The sequence below is a fragment of the Myotis davidii genome, unplaced genomic scaffold, assembly GCF_000327345.1.
Source record: "Myotis davidii unplaced genomic scaffold, ASM32734v1 scaffold399, whole genome shotgun sequence".
Taxonomy (NCBI): domain Eukaryota; kingdom Metazoa; phylum Chordata; class Mammalia; order Chiroptera; family Vespertilionidae; genus Myotis; species Myotis davidii.
Window position 1 is genome coordinate 489681 of NW_006292094.1, and position 14804 is coordinate 504484.

Here is a 14804-nt window from a genome sequence, read left to right on the forward strand (position 1 = left end):
GCTTCCTCAGCGACCCATCAAGGATTTAACATCCCCATTTACACATGGAAACCAGCTGCTCAGGGGCGATTCCACACTTTCCAGGGAATTGTTACAGAACTGGATTCACCCTGCATGTGTCTAACCCCAAGCTCAGCCTTCCTTTGGGCTCCACTGTGCAATGGCCACTCCTGTGAAGAGCAACTGCATCTTATTTATGATGCGGCCTACAAGGTGCGCCCACATCGCTCAGCACACTGATCTGCAGGGCACCCTCGTGAAACCAGCAAGGGGGAGGCGAGTTGCTCTGCTCCTCGGATGAGAAATGATGGGAGAGGCAGCAGCCATGGTGCCATTGACTAGACCGACACTGGCAACTTGGATTGTTTTGTTAGGATAGCATGCTCGTGATGAAAGTGCTGTGAGAATTACATTAGTTATGACTTGTGCCTCACGTATATGGAGTGCTCAGTAAAAGTTAGCTGTCACTAGTCTACCACTGAGATGAGGCAAGAAGGATCATAGCCAGAATCACTCATCCCACGTGGCCAACTGGGAGTCCCCACCCAGGGCTGCAGAGCTGATGCACGTAGGCTCAGCGAATCCCCACAATGAAAGCTCTCTTCAACACGGCTGCCACCGTATCAAGTCCCAGGTTCTCATGACAGGGGCAGCTACCCTTCCAGAGATTGTGAGCCGCAGGAATGTGATATTACCCTCGCTTTCAACCTTCCCTCCTCTTGTCCCTCTGGCTCGGCAGCCAAGCCGCCATTCTCGCGAGCTCCTGGGCTCCCTGGGCACTGCCACCCACCCGCCTTTGCTCAGGACATTCCTGAGGCTGGGCTGCAAGCCCATTTCTCTTAGGGTGACTTCACTCTGTGCCCTACCCAGCATTCAATGACCACCACAAATTTCACCTCTAAGAAGTCACCCCTGGCTCCTCGATTCCCATGGGTCACTTTCTTCCCTTCACCTCCGTAGCTCATTCCATGGTCATACACTGTTTAGCATGTTGGCTGTGGGTTTGCCTGCCTCCGTCACGTCTTAACACTTCATCTGAACAAGCGCACCATCTAGGATGTGTCAGCAGCACTTGTGGGCTGAGCCCTGACTAGGGCAGGCGTATGATAGCCCGCAGAAGGCTTACAGGCCAGAGGACTCGGCTCCTGCCTGCTTACTCGCTATACTACTTGCAAGGAGCATGGCACCCCCTCTGAGCTTCAGTTTCCTCTTATAAGAGAAACCATGATTCCTCACAGGCTCAGTAAAGGCAAAGCGTGTGTAAAACTGGGTGACCAACTTTCCTGGCTTGCCTGAAACTGATGGAATTCTGGGACATGCGACTTTCATCGCTAAAGTGGGCAAGTCCTGGGCACACAGCTGGTCCACCAACTGTAGCTAGCTTGCGCACAGTAGGCATTCAATAAATACTGTTCCCCCTCCTTTGCAGGTTGTGCAGGTATTAAGAGGAAAAGAGAGGACTTAGAAACTCTGCTGCAAGGCCAGCCTCTCGGCCACCCCTCCCTTCATTCTCCCCTCCACCCACTGCCCTCCACCTTGCTATTTGCCACCAGAATTAGGGCTGCTATTCACCCAGCCACCCCGGGAGCTCTCAGAGGGGCCTGAGCTACTACAGTGCAGCCTGGCAGTGGGCTGGCGGGACAGATGGAGGCCCCAAGAGGCACAGGACTCTGGAGCCCACAGTGTGTAGGTTTGTCTCTGGGATGGGCTTCAGTGAAGGCAGGACAGAGGGACCCCCACCTGCACGGAGCCTGCACTAGTTTCCCCTGTACCAGGCGCTCACTGAATGACATTGTGTACTTACATTCTCTCTTCTGTCTGGTGCCCGTGCATGCCTGAAATGAATTGGGGCAAAGAAAGAGAACTGAGCATGAAGTTCAAAGACCCGGCCTCAGAACATAGATCGTTTGGCGTAATAGTGAGAAATTGAGCCCATTGAGCTGTGACAAAATAGGAAGCAAAAAAACTCTCAAAACCCAGCAGAAAAGTGGGGAGAGGCCATGGGGGGAGGTCTAGTGACTGAGCTCTGTCCTGTTGCCCACTGAGCTAGGCAAGCCCTTATTCTGTTCAGCTCCTGCTGCAAAGAATTACAAATGAAAAAGGGTTTAGCCAGCAAACGAACTCTTCAGTAGCTGTTAAATGTCATTGAATAGATGTTGTACCAAGCAAACGAGCCGTGGGAGCTCACATTCTCCTTCTCTGATGGGTTAAACAGCCACCCCAGGCCCACCCTTCAGGGGAAGGGGAGACAGTTGGAAACGGCACTGCTCTGGGGCTTTGCCCAGATGCACAGCTCATCCGTCCCGCAGGTTTGGCGGCAGCTGTGCCCCTGGGCCTGCCTCCGCTCTCCCGATAGAGGGGGTAGGGGATGGCATTGCACATAGTAGGTGTTCAGGGTGAGGGCTGGAAGCTTCACCTGGCACGTCTCCCTGTATTTAAAATTCCGATATTCTGTTCATTATGATAGTTTTTCCATTCATTTTGAACTTTTAAAACATTCCATTAAAATGTTAACTTGATCACTGAGGTTTGGGGTGTACCCAGCCCTGGGCCAGACTGAATCCTCACACTGGCCGAGCCAGGGTCAGAGTTACAACTGTTATTGAGATAAACGGAAGCCTTGGCTTTGTTCTTAGTAAGTGATGAGGTTGGGCCTGACCCTTTGGTAAATAGGCCCCCAGAACTTTCTAGCAAAGCGAGCAACGTTAGAGCAGACCTCAGGATTCTGCTGTTATAAAATGAGGAAGACACTTTCAGAGGCCGCCACCCCCGCCACTATCTCCTCCTGCTGCCTGTATGGAAAACTGCAATGCCAGGTCCAGGTCCCATGCCCTGTGGTGGAAGCAAGATGCAGCCACAAATGTGACTGGTTGAGGACAAGGTCTCCATGAACAGCAGTCACGCCCACACCTCCAGATTAAGCATCTCCCCACCCTTTCTTGGCTGGATTGCCATTTTCTTCACCCAAGCAATCCCTCAGCCCTAGGGGCAGACAGGATTGGGCCTCTGAATAAAGCTACCACTATGCAGGTGGGGCAGGGAGCGGGGGAGGACACACATCCGCAGCAAATGACAAGCTCAAGCAACAGAGGACAGTTACTTGGGCACAGGTGGCTTCTTCCCGGGCAGGGGGCTACTCCTGTCGTGTCTCTCTGCGGTCAGGGGTAAAGGAGGCTTTGGTATCTTGGGTAAATGGTCCCCGAGAGGCCTGCAGAGTTGAGAGAAAGGATGTGTGAGACACAAACCAGAGTTCCAGGCAGACCAGTTCCCTCCCGCAGACACGACAGAGCACTCACCTTCCTGCTGGGGTCGGGGGCTGCAAGACAGGAGGGAAGATGCGTGAGTGGCCTCAGCACTTTCCGAAGAATAAAGACAAGATACAAGACACACGACCAAAATGAAAACAAACACAAACAAACAGGAAAGCAGCTCACCTTGTCAGAAAGCACCGGTTTCTTTCCTGTAAATGACAAACAGCAGACGGCCTTGAGTTCTGGCCTTTACCAGCTAAGCACCAGGCATTAAAACGTAGTTTGATGAAATTGAACTGAGTCTCATGGGGGGAGGGAGGGAGGGAGGGAGCTGCTTGGGTTCGAGCCGGGAGGAACCATAGACCTTAGACCTGATTTTTCAGGCTCAGAGAAATTAAGTGACTTGCCCAGGGTCGCACAGCATTGCGTACAGACAAACAGTATTCTGGGTTCTGTGCTTCTCTCCCACAGTTTATTTTAGGTAACGGGTGATAAAAGGATTGGGTGTCTTTTGGGGTTTTATCCTTCTTTCATTGGGCAAGAGGTTCTTGGTATAAAACCTACGTTTATGTTTGTGTCTGAAATAAACCGATTTGCCACGAAGAGGTTAACTTTCCTCTAATCCTTTGGTACTGTTGACATTATATAAAATATTAATTACACTTAGTTAGAAGATTTTTAACTTGGGGAAGAGAGTGTCTGAAGATTCTCCTGGCGGGCTGCAAGTCATTTGGTTTTGGATTTTGTTGGCTGGCCTTTCTTCCTTTCCTTTTCTCTTTCTTCCTATCTTTTTCTTTCACTTTTCTCATGAGCAGATAAGCTGCAGGCTCCCTGAGGGAATGAGAACTCTGCATTGCAAAGTTATTCACAGGGCTTTCTTCTTTATTCTGTCTGAAGTGTTCTATGTCTTTAGTGTAATACAAGTATTACTCAACTGGATTCAGGCAGGTCTAGAAGTAAATCCTGCACGACCTTGAACAAGTTATTTAAGGTCTTTGATTCTCGATTTTCTCACCTGTAAAATGGGCGTGTGGGTTTGCTATAGGAGTCAGGTGACACTATATGCAGGGTCAGGCACTTGATCCCTGTGAGCTGAGCTTCCTCCCTCCCTCCCACCGTCCTGCGCAGCGACCACCCTGAGGTGGATGGTGAAATGGTCCACCTGGAGTTGTATTTTTACGTGGTTTGTTTTCTAGATGCTGAGTACAGCCAGGCCCATGGGAGGGCCAAGGATCTTGTCTCACTGTGAGGAGCTCCCTGCCCAGTGGGGGAGCGTTTTGGTATAAGAATAAGTTTGTCATTCATAAAACTCGTTGGAGGTGAAAACTCTACTTTAGAGGGATAACCAGATAACTTATATGTATATCTTTAGACCTGAATAGATTTTCTCTTTTAAAAAATCACTTATTTATGCATATTCTCTGGGCATTTTAGGAATCTTCTGTGGAGAGTCTGAGCTTTGTAAAGGATTAGTTCTCCCAAAACATCATGGACAAGTGAGTCACCTCGAGGACAGAGCTGGTATTGTCAAGGCAAGGTCACTTCCCAAGGGCAAAGGACACCTTTTAAAAGGCTGGGTTAGCTCAGAGGTTGACGAGACTTGATGGCAGTACTCCACTTTGTGAGCTTTGGGACAGCACATGGTCCTGCATGAGTCAGCAGAGCCTGGAGCCCTTTAAGAAAAACAGCAGCTAGCAGCAGCCTCCAGGCCAGGATCTGGCCAACAGGAGAGGAGGCTGAGGGCCCCGCAGGCGAATGCCTTGCTCAGAATGCAGCAAGGAAGGGAAGGAAGGGCTCGGGTGGGGCCTGGCCTCCAGGCTCCTTATTCCTCCAAACCCGGGGCTCCTTGCCCCAGACTCTCTGGTCCACAGGGAGAAAGCCAGCGTCTTCAGTGGCAGGAGGAGATGGTGGAAGAGCACCACTTTGAAGTCAGAAAGACATGGGTTCAAATCCTGTACCTAGCTATACACATTTAGGGATGTTATTCAACCTCTCCGAGCCTCAGTTTCATCATCTGCATAGGTGCGGGGTGGGGGGAGGGGGGATAATGCACCCCCTTTGTTGGGTTGGTTTGGGAATTAGAGAAAATGTAGGTAAAGTATTATGGTAGGTAAAGCACTGGGTCTATAGTAGGTGCTCAATAAATGGTAGCTACTTTTTAGAATTGAGTTGAAAATAGCTCCATGTGGAGGTAGCTGCGATCCAAGACTACCCTGGGTCAGTTCTGGGGGAGAAGGACTGTCGTCGACCCACAGTTTGGCCAACTGCACACAAACAACAACAAAAGTAACCCTGCCATTTAAATAGCACATTAGAATTTATGAAGCATTTTCTCCGAATAGAACACACACCTTACAGATAAGGAGGTAGCTTGGTAAAGGTTAGGTCCCTGTGGCCAGGCAGCTGCTAAACAACAGTTCCTCCCTGGGCACCACAGTGCCCCCTACATCACCTTCGGGAGGACAATGAGAGGAGTGTACACAGATGGCCCCGGGGAGAAGCAGGCCCAGCACAGGGCCAAGGGCAGGAGCTCTGCTTCAGGCTGATCTGGGTTGGGGTCTCTCCTTGGTAGCTGAGCGATCTTGGGAAGTTACCTCTTTGTGCCTCAGTTTCCTCATCTGTAAAATGCAATGTTTCTAAAAGCCCCCACTTCATAGTGTGGTGGTGTTAGTTAAATGAGTCGGTGTGTGTGAAAGGCATGCAATAAGCACCCTATAGAGGCTGGCCATCATTATTATGCATCCAATACAAATGATACGCACCTAGTGTGAGGGGCTCTCTGTCAAATGGAGCTAAGGAACGATCGAGGGTGGGCTTGGTGCTTCTGTCTATTGAAGGAGCCGGGACTGGAAGGGAAAAGAAGGAAGTCAATTAAAAGAAGAATGGTTGGCTGGGGGGTGGGGCATGGCAGGCCAGGGAGAGTGGAACTCACGCTTTGCTGTTTTAGGAGTTCTGCTTCTGCTGGGCTCTTCGTGGTTGGGCTGGGGTGTGGGGAGTGGCTGTTTGGAAAAAAAAACACCAAATGTTAGGAAGTATTTGCAGCACATCAGCAGTTCCTGGTGGCTTTATCTCCCCAAATTTGTCTGAATCTGTTCACTCTTCCCCATTTCCAAGTTCCACCCTCAATCTTAATCTCTGATCCCAGTCTGAACAGTAGCCTGCTACGGGAGCCCCCTGTTCTGCCCTCTCTCCCCCAAAGCGATTCCTGCATGGCAGCGGAGGGAGGGAGTTGCTCCCTGACAAGCCTGCTAGTAGATCCAGCTCAATGTCACCTCCCCACCCGTCATCACATTCCTGGGTCTTCTGTCTCCCTAACCTCACATTACTACTCAAACTGTCATGTTTATACATCTACTTACTTTTTTTATTATTTGTCTTATTCATGCTCACCCTATTCCCAGCAGCTAGAACGCTACTGGGCACACAGTAGCTGCTCAATAAATACCTGCTGATTGAATGAGTGGATTCTGCATGCCAATAGCAGAGTTCACAGCCTTCAGATTTCAAAAGTAAAATGCACTTGTAGATCAATTCAGGTCTGTGAGCCCCCTTTGCAAGAAAACTGCACAAGCAGGAGGGAGCCGACCATTCTCAGATGGGAGGTCCTGACTGTGGTGTGCTCTGTATTTTGAGCTTTGGGGCCAATATGTCCTCTCCCTCCCTCTAGCCCTGACACTGTCCCCTCCCTCCCTCTAGCACTGACACTGCCCTCTCCCTCCCTCTATCACTGACACTGTCCCCTTCCTCCCTCTAGCACTGACACTTTGGCACTTGCCATGGCTGTTAGAGTGCTCGGATCCCTCATGAAGGGAACACATTTCCAGATACTGACTCCTTATCCTGAACTTCTCGGGGTCTCTCTGGGTCTCTCTGGGTCTCTCTGGGTACTTGGATAGGCCCCCGGGACCCGAGACTGTAAGTTTGGAGAAAGAGGAAAGAGAGTTGCTGCCTCTCTTTAGATCTGGTCATAACCCTTGTAGTCTTCAGGCATTTGCCCGTGGAATTTCTGGCATTGGCCAGCAGGTGGCGCGCATCCTTTTTGCAGGAGAGAAAAGGGGACCTGGGACTCTTGGAATACCATTAGGTGTCATTGACTTAGAGTATATTTTACAGTTTTCACTTATTTCAAAAGTGAGAGACTTTTTATTAAGCAATTAGCTTAAATTGTTTATGATAAAAATAAAATACCAATAAGCATTATAATATGAATAAAAATCACTAGTATATCAATCCCCCCACCCCAAAAAAACGCACATATACACAATGCGGTGAGTACGTGGGTATGCATTTTCCCAGCCTGCATATAATCCTGTCTTACTGGTGAGAAGTAGATGAAGATGTTTATCAACTTCTCTCTGGCAGAGGAGGTCTGCGGAAGGGGCAGAAAGTGCCAGGGAAGAGTGAGGAGGCCTACCGTGTGGCTCCGGCCGGCTGGCGGGGGAGGGAGGGCAGCCATCGGTCTCTGGGGCGGCACGGGCGGCTGCTGGGGGGATTTCCCGGAGAGGGGCCGGTCTGGAAAACACAGGCACAGCAAAATGAAAGGAGAAATGCCAAAGCAAGGTGAGTGTGGGCCACGCTCAGGGGTTCCCAGAAACAGATCCTGCACCCAGTTCTGCACATCTCGGGGCTCCAGGAGCCCTAGGTCCCACAGACTTCCGCCAGCACCAGCGCTGGCCGTGGCAGGGATGTGTCCATACCTGGGTTACAAGCGGTGGAGAATCAGACACACATACTAGTACACACAGAGGCACACCCAGCTGCTGGGCAGGGTTAAATTGGCACTCACGGCTCATGGAGATCCTGTTCTGGGTTCCCTTCCTTCCCCTCACAAAAGCTCTGGGCTCTTCTGCCCCCTCCTACTTCCTCCTCTGGCTTATCTCTTCCCTTAAAGGGAGGGGCTGGTCTTCAACTCCAGTTACCCAATCACAGATTCTTAACTGCTTAGGACTTGCCCTGGAGAGCAACTCAGATCTTTCTGGTCACTACAGAAGTATCCCTGAGTCAGGCTTGCAGGCTGACAACGTCCCCACCCCTTCAACAGGGAAAGGCCAGGCCAGGACTGCCAGTGCCGGCCTCCTTACACTTTGGGCCCTGGGTGCGTCTCTTGTCTCACCCTAGCCCCAGCCCTTGAGAGGCATCACCCATCCATGGAGAATGGGGCTTAGAACATAGGCAAGTCAGGTCCAAGCTCATGCCACTCCACCCACACTGGCCATCTCTCAGCTCCTCTGAGATGCCATGCTCCTACTAACCCCAGGACCTTTGCACAGCCATTTCTACTGCTTAGCATGCTCTTCTTTTCCCACAACTACCCTCACTTAGCCTCACCCCTACTCATCCTTTAACTTTCAGCTTAAATATCACATCCTCAGGGAATCAAACCCAGACTAGGCATATACCCCAGCCTCATCTCCCACACTTATCTTCTGAGTTTATATCATGTTTTAATTAAACCATTTTGTGACCCATTCACTTGACGTTGCCTCAGCCACTGGACTATGAATTCTTTAGGGTGAACGCTGTCTTGTTCACTCTGTATCTTCATAACTGACACATACGAGGTACTCAACAAGTCAGTTATCTATTTCTTCGCTGGGCCTGCTTCCCTACATATATAAAAAAAAGGTTGATAATTGTTGCCCTTATCACATAGAGTGCTTACAAAGACAAAATAAAATGTTGACATGGAGTTTATGAAAGGGCTTTAAAATTGCCAAGTGTGATATAGAATCAGTGGTATTAATTTTTTGTGATACTGACCATCAACTCTCTGGCTTACTCCTTGATATTGTATTCTACGTGCTTATTTTCTGTCACCATCTCTCCTAAAACGTAAGCCCTGCGGGGCAAGGGCTATGTCTTCTTCCCTGATCATGCTGACTTTCAGCATTTAGAATGGTGCCTGGATCATAGTAGGAGGTCAGTGATTTTTGTTGAATGAATGAGTGAATGAATGAATGAGAAATGGGCTGACAGAAATAGAGAGACAGTGAAAATCTTAAAAATTTGAAGTTATGCTCAAACCCCACCCAATATGGTTATATTATTCTGACAGCCTGTGGGTATTTGTGTCACCTAACTATGAGTTGGCCAAAAAATGTGGAGAAACAGGAGACAACGAGTTATCACTGCCACGTACCCTCAGTGGCAGTTCAGTGCTGGTGTCATCATAGGCAATGATTTCTCTGCAGTATGAACAGTCCTCACAGCAAACCTATGTGGGTGTGTCCTTATTACCCTGTCTCACAGAGGAGGAACCGAGGCCCAGGAGGTGGAGTCTCTTGCCCAAAGCTGGCATCAGCACATCCAGCTTTCTGCTGCGTGGGCGCCCACCTCCGGTGCATCGGTGGGGGCCGGGGTGCTGGAGGCCAGGGGCCGGGGACCAGGGGCGGACTGCAGGGCCCTTACCGATGTACATGGAGTTGGAGTTGGAGAACGGCTTGGCAGGCAGGATGGAGTTTTGCAGGGCTTCCTCGTCATTGGAGGGGGGCGGCTCGTAGTCGGCGTCGTCTTCCAGGGGCGCCTGGTCCTCCTCGTTGGGGGACTCATAGTCGCCATCATCCTCCGCATCCTGATCATCATTGGGACTCTCGTAGTCGTCTTCTTCCTGCCACAGTGACGGGGACAGCGCAGGCTGTAGAGGCTCCTCGGCCCTCAATGTGCCTGTGTCTACTCTCTCTGCCAGGCTCACAGTGGTCCTCGCGTGGGGACAGGCAGCACCAGGATGGCCACTCCCATTTTACAGCTGAGAGCACTGAGGCTGGGGAGGACAGTAAGACAGGCCAGCAAGTCATGGCCTGGGGACCTCCGTCAAGGTCTTCAGGCCATGAGGGCAGTGCATTTTCCTCTACACCGTTTTGCCCAACCGAGACAAGCAGAGGGAAGGAGGAGGACTCTGGAATGGAGGGGCCAGAGGCCTGGCTCCGTTTTGAGTAAATGGTGTTTCCTCCAGGCATCACCAAGAGGCAGACTAAATGCCCGCAGCATTTGTGATGCCCCAGTTCATTGTTGATTCTGTTCATTGAGGGTGGGTGCTGTGCTCAAAAAAATGTCTTCTCATTACAACCCGGTGCAGCGCTGCAGGCCACGCTAATGGCTAATGGGAAGGCAGAGAGCGACACCTGCGTCAGAAAGCAGATTGAGCTGTGTCTGGGAATGTTTAGGGGCCAGTCAGACTGCGCTATTCATTTCGGCTGAGGGCTGCACATACAGGAACAGGTCATTACTCATGACCTCTGACACCGAGTTGGAAGCCGCTCTATTGGAAAGACTCTCAGTTTTGTATTGCATTGCACATGTGCTTCTCTGTGTGTGTCAGGAAGTCAGGCACGAAGCACAGACTTAGCTGGCAACTTTTTCAAATTCAATGCTCCCCTTTGCCCGAATCCCAGTGAATGGGACCAGGAATGTGTAGGGCCTGTTCCTAAAGGCACTAGATCAGTGGTTCCCAATGTGAGGCACATGCCCCACAGGGGGGCAATTTGATTTTTCAGTTGGGGGGCAATTTGAGAATGAGTTATTAACAGTGAATTGTTGGCATTTCTTATGGCTCTAGGGGCTTCATATACAGAATATAAATATATATTGTGACATATTTATGCATTTCAGTTCTCTATTGTATGTTTTGGAACTATTTGCTATTTTTTTTTATATCACTTCATATTATTATTTTTTTTAACAGTTTCTTAGTGATTTCTTCCTCGGTACTTCAACTGTCCCTTTGTTCTTTTATTTTTCTCTTTCATGGTTGCCACGTTCTTTGGAAGCTTGTTTAGACCAAGTGAATGCCTCCCCGTGAATACGAGTTCACCTTTTGAACAATAAGAATTCTATGTCACAGGTGGGGCATCAGGATTTTAGAGATGCTTAGGTGCGGCATGGCCTAAGAGGTTGGGAACCCCTGCACTGGAGGCAGCACCTACCGGCAGATGGCCCAGGGCGGCCACCTGGCCCCAGGCGGGTCTCTAACTAGCTGAGTGGCTCTAAGAAGTCAGGCTCCCCAGTGGGCCTAGTGGCTTCTTCCGTAAAATCCACAGATAGGCTCTGGTCCCCATGGAACCTTCGCCTGGGCCTAGCCTCGTGCACAGCGAGTGTTTATTGGGTGTTAGGGGTGACGGTGTGCAGAGCTCATTAGAATCTCAAAGGGGTCCCTGTGACCCCTCAGCTATAAAGCCAACTGGCTGGAGCCTTCCCTGAGGTCTTCTCAGGCCTAAAGGTTGATTCTGAAATCCCCTTCCTATTGCTCCACCAGGGGGGACTGACGTGCATGAGAAAAGCTACATCCGAGCTGCTCTAAAGCAGGGGAGGGGCTGGGGGAGGCCCTGCTGTGGGTGCTACCAGTGGGTAACGGTGTGGGCTGCAAACTACGACCCACGGGCCAAGTTCGGCCCAGCGTCTGGGTTTGTAAGAGAAGCTGGTGAGCTGCCACGTGGATGGCAAGGCCAGGAAGAGTTACTCTCTGGCCTCCGCCCATTCCCTGACCGTGGCGGGTACACTGGCCTCTGTGAGAGGCCTGCTCCTCGCTACAAAGACGCTCTGGGAGAGCAGCCAGCCATACTCACAAAGGACGACCAGCCCCCGTTCTCCTCCTCGTGGCTTTCTGTGGAAGGAGACAACGCTAGTTAGTACCAAAGAAGGTGCTAGAAAGAAAGTGAAAGCAGCTCTCCCTTCGGGTACCTCCCCCACCCATGCCCTGTCCCACCTGACACCCCCCCGAGTGCTAGACCGTCTGCCTGAGGGCTCATTCTCCCAGAGGGCAGCGGGCTCTCAACCTTCCGTGTAGAAGCCACTGAGAGTGCCTTAAAGTGGCCTTCGTGACCGTAACCGCTGGGAGGCTGCTCTTGAGGCTCAGAACCATGGGGCTGGCTCCACGCATGTGCCCAGCCAAAGCCTGTGCTCTCCCGCCCCCTCCCCAGTCCGCGTTCCTCACTGTGTCTCTGCAGAGGGTCCCCGCTGACCAGGGCCATAAGCCAAGTGCCCTGCATAGTGACATCTCTCCTGCCCTCAGTCAGGACCCAAACCCTTTTCTGGGTCAGAACCGGCTGACAGGCAATGAACAAGGTCACTGGCATGCCCCCCAAGGAGCCCTAGGAACCAGGAGACGGACTGAAGTACCTTCTCCCCCTCCCCCCAAAGCCATCTCTCTTCCCCAGAGACCTTTACCTATTTCCTCAGGAAACCGATGGACTTGGGGTCTGCAAAGGCAAGCAGCGCTGCGTTAATGGCCTTACTGACGTCAGGAGGCTCCCCCTTCCTCCACCCCGCCCTGCGAGAGGGTCCCCCAGTAGAGAGTATGTCTCACCACCCAGGACCGAGGTCCTTGTCGCTTGGCAACCAGGGCCAGACTGCCCCAAATTCTAGAAACCACCAAAGCCACATGGGTGGGGCCACTGGCAGCTGGCAACTGCCTGACTGTCTCGGAGAAGTTCTGCTGACATCCCAGACCCAGGGGGCAGGGTAGGGAGCGGGAACACCCCCACTCCCCCTGGAAGCCAGCTTCAAGACCCGGGACTGAAGAGACACCGATCACAAACTGGCTGAACCAGTTCTGCACCTCCCAGTTAAGGTCCGACTTGGGCGTGAAAATCCTCGCCCTCCCTCCAGCGCACAGGGCCCACTCACTTGCGAGGTGCGAAGATGCTCCTCCTCTCCTCATTCTTGTTGATTTCCTGACTTAACTTACTGAGAATCCTACAAGATAAAGACAGATCAGGTGACAAAACCATCCGCCCCCAGCCTTCCCACTGAGACCGGATGCTCCCCGACCCCTCCGACCTCACGCCTGGACCAACCTCCCCCAGCCTCCTCCTCTGCCTCCAGCCAGTCCCCTAGGAGGCTCCTCTCCTCGCTTCCTCCCGGAGCTGGCCACCTCCATGCCCCTGCCAGCCCTTCTCCTGCCCAGGAAGCCCGCCGTGTCTGGCTCAGCTCCCTCAGTCTAGCCCCGAGCCCTCCAGGAAGACTGGTCAGCTCACACCTGGCCCCCTTCTCTGGAGTCCTCAGCCTTATGACATGGAGATGACCACCGTAGCCGATGCTATCGCGTGAGCCTTCCTGGCTGAGGGGCTCTGACTCTGCCTTGCGGTGATGTCTGGCTCCTAGGAAGCCTGCAATCATCTCGGACGTGATTGAATAGCGCTTGACAGGGGCTGTTCATTAGGCCGGATCCCCTTCCATTCTCCTCTGCCTGCCTGCCCCCTCGGTGACGTGGATTCTAATCTCGGAGAAGTATTCCCAGTCAAGGAACAGCCTGTGGAGTGGGAGTGGGAGACTCCCTCCATCACCCATGCCCTGAGGCCAACTGTGGCCAGGACCTTAGAGATACTCCTAGATCCTGGGGGCTGTGAACCAGAAAACTCCCAAACGTCAGGACAGGGAGGGCCTTCTCCGGCGGGACCGCACACAAGCAGGCCTTACCCAAGGCATCCGTTCCCTGGGCTCTAGCAAACACCCAGGACACGGGACTCCAGCCCCTCTTCATACCCCCTGCTGAGACCACCGGAGTGAACAGGCTCAGAGTTTCCTAGGGATTCGGGGCAGCTGGGAGGAGCCTGAGAGATGATCTGGTTTAAGGCCATTTTCCAGGTGACCCAGACAAAGGCGGGGACGGGCCACCTGTGGGTTAGTGACGAAGGCCACCCCTCTCCCCACAACATAGAAGCCAGGCCCCCCAATTTCCAGCCCAGCACACTCCACACACCACTTCCTGTGTTCACGCCTGTCAGCAGTGAGCACTATGAGCCGTGCCCATCTGAGAAGGACCCAGGAGCTACGTGCCTTCTGCGAAGTCACTGTCTCCAGGTGACAAGCCTGGCCCACAACAAAATTGCTATGTTAGAAAGGCAGTGCCCAGCACCCACCACTTCCTGCTTCCCTCCTGACCGGGACCCTCCAGACCCCAGACCCCAGGCCCCACGCTCCTCCAGGCTCCCAGGACTGCTGCCCAAACCCCGCCCCCCTCATTAGATTGACAGCTAAATTAATCATGATCAGGGCAATGGGGACTTCCGAGGACAGGAGGGGAGGGCATTGCTGAATCCTGGGCCACAGTGTCCCTGTGGGGGTGTCACACTTCACTGACTGCCCGGAGGGGAAGTGTCCTAAAGCACCTGGGGCTTCCCAGTGGCCTTCTGACTGGCACCTGGGACATGTGTCACCCGGGACATGGTTCCTTTGTTTCTTTTAAGTGATTGTTTTGAGAGGCTAAGGGCCCCTCTCCTCCCTCTGACTTGGGGGATGGAAGGATCCCACAGAGGGAATCCTGGCACCGAGGCCTGGTGGTGTCGGCCTGTGGCCAGGCTGGAGGTCCCCCCTTCATCAGCAATGTGCCAGGAACGGAACGGGCTTAAGGCACCTCAGTGCACAAAACAAAGCTTCTTGCCATCAAGGAGGCTCCATGCTAATTAAGAGAGAAGAGGATGCACAATGAACATTTAAGGAAGTGAAATGCTAGGTGAGACCAGTGTATACAAACATGCCACCGTGGGAGGGTGGCGGGGGAGATGGGGTGGGGACAGAGTGCCGGGGAGGGTGCAGTGCAGTTGAGAAAGAGCAGGC

The 14804-nt window shown here is 52.3% G+C and overlaps 1 protein-coding gene across 1 annotated transcript in view; it reads right to left on the reverse strand.

Annotated features, from left to right (window-relative positions):
* Positions 1-14804, reverse strand: part of LCP2 (lymphocyte cytosolic protein 2) — a 37105-nt gene that overhangs the window by 8026 nt on the left and 14275 nt on the right. The window contains exons 4-14 of the mRNA XM_006765380.2: positions 12873-12941; positions 12414-12445; positions 11813-11850; positions 9660-9858; positions 7666-7763; positions 6184-6250; positions 6014-6097; positions 3435-3460; positions 3297-3316; positions 3101-3208; positions 1805-1835 (exon numbers count right to left, since the gene is read on the reverse strand). Of these exons, the coding sequence (XP_006765443.1) occupies positions 1805-1835; positions 3101-3208; positions 3297-3316; positions 3435-3460; positions 6014-6097; positions 6184-6250; positions 7666-7763; positions 9660-9858; positions 11813-11850; positions 12414-12445; positions 12873-12941 (772 nt within the window). The remainder of the gene's footprint in view (positions 1-1804; positions 1836-3100; positions 3209-3296; positions 3317-3434; positions 3461-6013; positions 6098-6183; positions 6251-7665; positions 7764-9659; positions 9859-11812; positions 11851-12413; positions 12446-12872; positions 12942-14804) is intronic.